We start from the raw sequence: 5,000 nt of genomic DNA, 5'->3' as shown, positions 1-5,000 counted from the left end.
GGGCGCACGGTCCTCGGCGGGCAGATACAGTCACCGGTCACGGGTTCACACAGCCTGGTACCGCAGTTACAGGCTGGACGAGACGACAACATCAACCACGATAACGCCGCCATGATCAGAAATCTACATTTTGAGTGGTCAGATACTCACGTCTGCAGTTGGGGAATCCCCAGTATCCCCGTCGCACACATGGAGCAGTCTCGGCCAATCACGTTAGGCCTGCAGTGGCACTGACCGCCGAACAGCTCGCAGGTGTCGCTCTCAGGCTCCGACCCTCGTGGCAGGCGCACGGCATCGCTCCGTTGTTGAAGAAAGCCGACAGAGACACGGCCGAGCCGAGGCAGAACGGCGAGGCGGTGGACGGGCTGGAGGGACGAGAGAGACGAGGAACGTGCACTTCAGGCAACATGGCGGCGTATTTCCCCCCGACAGCTGCTGAGCGCGGAGGCGTTTGACACTGACCTGACATGGAAGCTGTTTTGGCCGCAGCTGCTGATGAAGTCGTAGGATTTATCCAGAGGCTCCTCGCTCATGTAGCTGGAGCTGTAGCTCGCCTCGGGAACAACCAGCACGTAATCCTGCACAGACACGCTTTAGATTATTAACAGAAACTTAAAGGAGCAGTATGAAGCTCCGCCCCCTTGTGTTTAAAATGTGTACTGCGGTCTAAACTCTAATCATCACAGAGAGCTGTCTGGCTCCCGCCCCCTCCTCTCACACAGGTCAGCATGTGGTGGACACTGTAGCTTCAGTGTTTAGCCAGCTCTGCATGTGGTGGGACACTGTAGCTTCAGTGTTTAGCCAGCTCTGCATGTGTGTGGACACTGTAGCTTCAGTGTCTAGCCAGCTCTGCATGTAGAGACACTGTAGCTTCAGTGTTTAGCCAGCTCTGCATGTAGAGACACTGTAGCTTCAGTGTTTAGCCAGCTCTGCATGTGGTGGACACTGTAGCTTCAGTGTTTAGCCAGCTCTGCATGTGGTGGACACTGTAGCTTCAGTGTTTAGCCAGCTCTGCATGTGGTGGACACTGTAGCTTCAGTGTTTAGCCAGCTCTGCATGTGGTGGACACTGTAGCTTCAGTGTCTAGCCAGCTCTGCAATGGGTCTGCGTTCTAGAAATATTCAAACGCCCCGGAGAGCGGCTGAACTCACCAGCCACAGGGTTTTTCCAGCAGGGATCTGCACGGTGAGGAAGACCTCGTGGTCCGTCACGTCCAGGATGATCTGATTCTCAGAGACCAGCACGTTACGGCAGCCGTAAGCGTGGGGGCAGAAGGAGGCGTTGGCGTGGCCTGAGGCAAAGGAGGTCACATGATTTCATTCAAACATTCGTACTTGAAGTTATCGTAGGGAAACACGGCGACGTGTATCTCACCCTGCCAGATTCGCCCTCCGTTGATGTAGACCTGCACTGGGTAGCTGGGATGGTGGGGCTGATGGTAGTGCAGGATGAAGACGTAACGTCCCAGAGAGTGGACACGGGTCGAGTACACTGCGGCATTCTGGGTAAGAGGAAGACGAAGGGAGAGGATTTTCAAATTCAGAAACGTCTTTAATCTTTTCCCTGCAACGCCACGCCGACTTCCCCGTGATGTTTTACCTGCACTGAATCCAGCCTGACGTGGTCGCTGTGATCCGCTCCGTGTGGAGGTCTGTCTCCTCCCGTCCAGGCCGGCTGGTCGCTCTGAGAGAGCGGCGGCGAGGCCAGCACGGGCTCCTGCATGGAGGAGCTCTGACCCTCCTTCAGGACCAGGGAGTCCGACGGGGTCTGGAAGCGAGAGGGGACGCAGGACGAACTGCGACAGAGAGGGGAGGGCAGAGGGTCAGGAGGAGTGGGCGTGGTTTAAAAAAGTGGGCGGAGTCATGATCGGAGCGTCTACCTGTCAGGAGCAAACTGTCCCTGAGTGCTGATGCAGTGGACTTTAGGTTCGACATACTCCATGCTGAACTGATCTTTAGGCACCAGGTAAACTTTGTGCTGCAGACAGAAACAGAAAAAACATGTTTTTAATGTTTTTTAAAAGTCAGGATGTTTGGACATTTCTTCAGCTTCTTCGTCCCTTTATTATAAACTCATATTCATGTTTTAAATTTCCGTGTGAAGACAAAGACTCGAGCGAGCGGGTCGAGTCAACCGCGCGGCGAGTTGTTCTCACCAGGAAGAAGCTGGCGCGGTCGGAGATGAGCTGGATCTCAGGTCAGCGGGGAGCGAGAAGACCGCCACTCTGCTCTGCTCATCGATGGCCACCACTCGACACAGGGAAGCTGCACGCACACACACACACACACACACACACACACACACACACACACAATCACACACACACACACACACACACACACACACACACACACACACACACACACACACACACACACACACACACACACACACACACACACACACACACCACACACACACACACACACACACACACACACACAACACACAGAGATGAGGAGGCGTCGACAGGCTTCGTAAAGGAAGGACAGTAACAGTAAACTGAGGAGCAGCTGAGTCCACGTCGTTCACATCGTTACGTCTGACTGACGACGGGACGAGTTCAACCTCACGGCGTCGATGTCGGCGTTCAAATAAAGAAGTCTTTTTTTAGTCGTACCTGTATTTGCAGTGCAGCAGGGTGAGGCGCTGCTGACGTGATCATGGATCCCGGCGTGTTCACGGCCACTGTGAGGGTCTGAGGCAGCTCCTCCTCGCTCGAGTACTCCACCACCACAACGAATTCCCCCGGAGAGAGAGGCGGCCTCGCAGCTCCACGCTCATCTGCAGCAGAAACCAAAGAAGCATGAAAACGTCTTTTCATGTCCGACACATCAAGGCCTTTTTTTTCTCTCTCTCTCTCTCTCTCTCTCTCTCTCTTACGTCTTGTCCGCTGCACACCGCCATGTCAGGGTGGCGTGGGGTGACCTTCTCAGACGGGCAGGGGCGGGGCAGGTGGTTGTCGTGCACGCAGCTGGCCTCGTTACCTGAGATGGAGGGGAAGGAGTCCAGAGAGAGATACCTGTAGAGCAGACAGCTGCAGAGACACAGAGAGGAGGCTTCTTTAAATCTCTGTTTCAGCAAGATCTCAACAGCCAGGAAGGCTGTTTTCAAGGCTGTTTTCAAGGATATTTCAAGGCTGTTTTCAAGGCTTATTTTGAAGCATTTAAATAATGTAATATTTTGTACTTATTTTAGTTTAGAATCACAATCTTAGAGGTTTCTGATGGACAGGACAGCTTTCAGCTGCTAGCGTTGAAAAAATACCTCCATTTCCTGATGTCACTGTTTCACAATAAAAGTCTGTCATCGACATTTAAACCTGGAGCTTTTATTGTGAAGACCTTGCCAGATATAGAATGTGTTTATCATCGAGTGGGAGACAAATCTACGCCTCGGGACAGGATGCTAAAAAAGGTGTTTGCAGGAAACAGCTGGATAAAGAAAGGCGACCGTATCTGCTCCACCTGCATCCATGAATCTCACCTGAAACATTGAATCATCATTGTTTAAAAAAAGGGAAGATGCATATTTACTTGTGGCTGGTGTCCTGCAGGGCGCTGTAGGTGCACGGCTCCGTCACTTTGATCTGCAGGATGGGAGCTTCGTAATACGCGCTGGGAAGAAGCACCAGGTAATCCTGCAGATGAAACAGAGAGCGAGCATCACGATGCATCCGTCCTTTCGTTACTAGACGAGGGGCTGCAGCCGATCCAGCGGCGTGCAGTTACAGGGAGAACTCCCGGCAGACGGGGATTCAAACCAGCGACCCTCCTGGCTGTGAGGAAACAGCGCTAACCGCTGCATGATATGACGTGTGGTGAAGCGTGCGGTCGTCTCACCAGCAGGATTCCCTCGGCCTCGATGACCACGGTCCAGGGTTCCCGGGTTCAGGACGAACGGCTCCACGAAGTTGTTCTGGGAACGTTGACGAAGGTGGGCTCGGCGCTCGGAGAGAAGACGATCTGTTTGGACTGCTCCGAGCCTGGAAGACACGGACACACTGAGCCGCTTGTACACACACAGAGATATAACAACGACTGACACACACACACACACACACACACACACACACACACACCACACACACACACACACACACACACACACACACACACACACACACACACACACACACAACACACACACACACACACACACACACACACACACACACACACACACACACACACACACACACTCTGTTGTGATTGGTGCAGACCTACCTTTGCGGTTCACCTGATAGGCTGTTATTTTACCGGTGGAGGTGTCGCCCTCTGTGTTTAAATATCTGAGGATGAAGCGAGTCAGATAGACGTCGGCCTCGCTCACATAAACCTGAAGCTTCACCGCGGTCTACAGAGGAGGAGGAGGAGGAGGAGGGGAGGAGGGGAGAGGAGGAGGAAGGAGGGGAGGAGGAGGAAGGAGTGAGGAGAGGAGGAAGGAGTGAAGAGAGGAGGAAGGGAGTGAAGAGAGTAGTGAGGAGAGGAGGAAGGAGTGAGGAGGGGAGGAGGGAGGAGGAAGGAGTGAGGAGAGGAGGAAGGAGTGAGGAGGGGAGAGGAGGAGGGGAGGGGGAGGAAGGAGTGAGGAGAGTGATAGGAGGAGGAAGGAGTGAGGAGGAGGAAGGAGTGAGGAGGGGAGGAGGGGAGAGGAGGAGGAAGGAGGAGTGAGGAGGGAGGAAGGAGGGAGGAGGGAGGAAGGAGTGAGGAGAGGAGGAGGAGGAAGGAGTGAGGAGGGGAGGAGGGGAGAGGAGGAGGAAGGAGGAGTGAGGAGGGAGGAAGGAGTGAGGAGGGAGGAAGGAGTGAGGAGAGGAGGAGGAGGAAGGAGTGAGGAGGGGAGGAGGGGAGAGGAGGAGGAGGAGGAGGGAGAGGAGGTGAATCTTATGTTTTAAATCCCTGAGCTGTGGCCCTGAAGGAGAAGAAGAAGAAGCTGCACCTGAGTCACCTGACAGGAGGATGAGGAGGAACAGGAGGAAGAGGAGGAAGAGGAGGAAGAGGAGG

General features: G+C 54.0%; 1 protein-coding gene and 1 long non-coding RNA gene across 2 annotated transcripts in view; both read right to left on the bottom strand.

Moving 5' to 3' along the window:
• Positions 1 to 2,433, bottom strand: part of LOC306834055 (laminin subunit alpha-5-like) — a 3,872-nt gene extending 1,439 nt beyond the window's left edge. Inside the window, exons 1-8 of the mRNA XM_079359804.1 lie at positions 2,156 to 2,433; positions 1,880 to 1,977; positions 1,600 to 1,795; positions 1,375 to 1,501; positions 1,152 to 1,291; positions 463 to 578; positions 151 to 365; positions 1 to 73 (exon numbers count right to left, since the gene is read on the bottom strand). The exon at positions 1 to 73 is cut by the window's left edge and continues 129 nt beyond it. Of these exons, the coding sequence (XP_079215930.1) occupies positions 209 to 365; positions 463 to 578; positions 1,152 to 1,291; positions 1,375 to 1,501; positions 1,600 to 1,795; positions 1,880 to 1,941 (798 nt within the window). The 5' untranslated portion in view covers positions 1,942 to 1,977; positions 2,156 to 2,433 and the 3' untranslated portion in view covers positions 1 to 73; positions 151 to 208. The remainder of the gene's footprint in view (positions 74 to 150; positions 366 to 462; positions 579 to 1,151; positions 1,292 to 1,374; positions 1,502 to 1,599; positions 1,796 to 1,879; positions 1,978 to 2,155) is intronic.
• Positions 2,434 to 2,626: 193 nt separating this feature from the next.
• LOC306834068 lies at positions 2,627 to 4,419 on the bottom strand. The gene is made up of 5 exons (XR_013780438.1): positions 4,227 to 4,419; positions 3,843 to 3,985; positions 3,537 to 3,640; positions 2,884 to 3,037; positions 2,627 to 2,784 (listed from the first exon to the last, which is right to left on the bottom strand). It is a non-coding gene; the product is annotated as an uncharacterized lncRNA (long non-coding RNA).
• Positions 4,420 to 5,000: the final 581 nt, after the last annotated feature.

This window comes from Symphodus melops, assembly GCF_947650265.1.
Source record: "Symphodus melops genome assembly, chromosome: 13".
Taxonomy (NCBI): Eukaryota; Metazoa; Chordata; class Actinopteri; order Labriformes; family Labridae; genus Symphodus; species Symphodus melops.
This window is presented reverse-complemented; position numbering and strand designations above follow the sequence as displayed.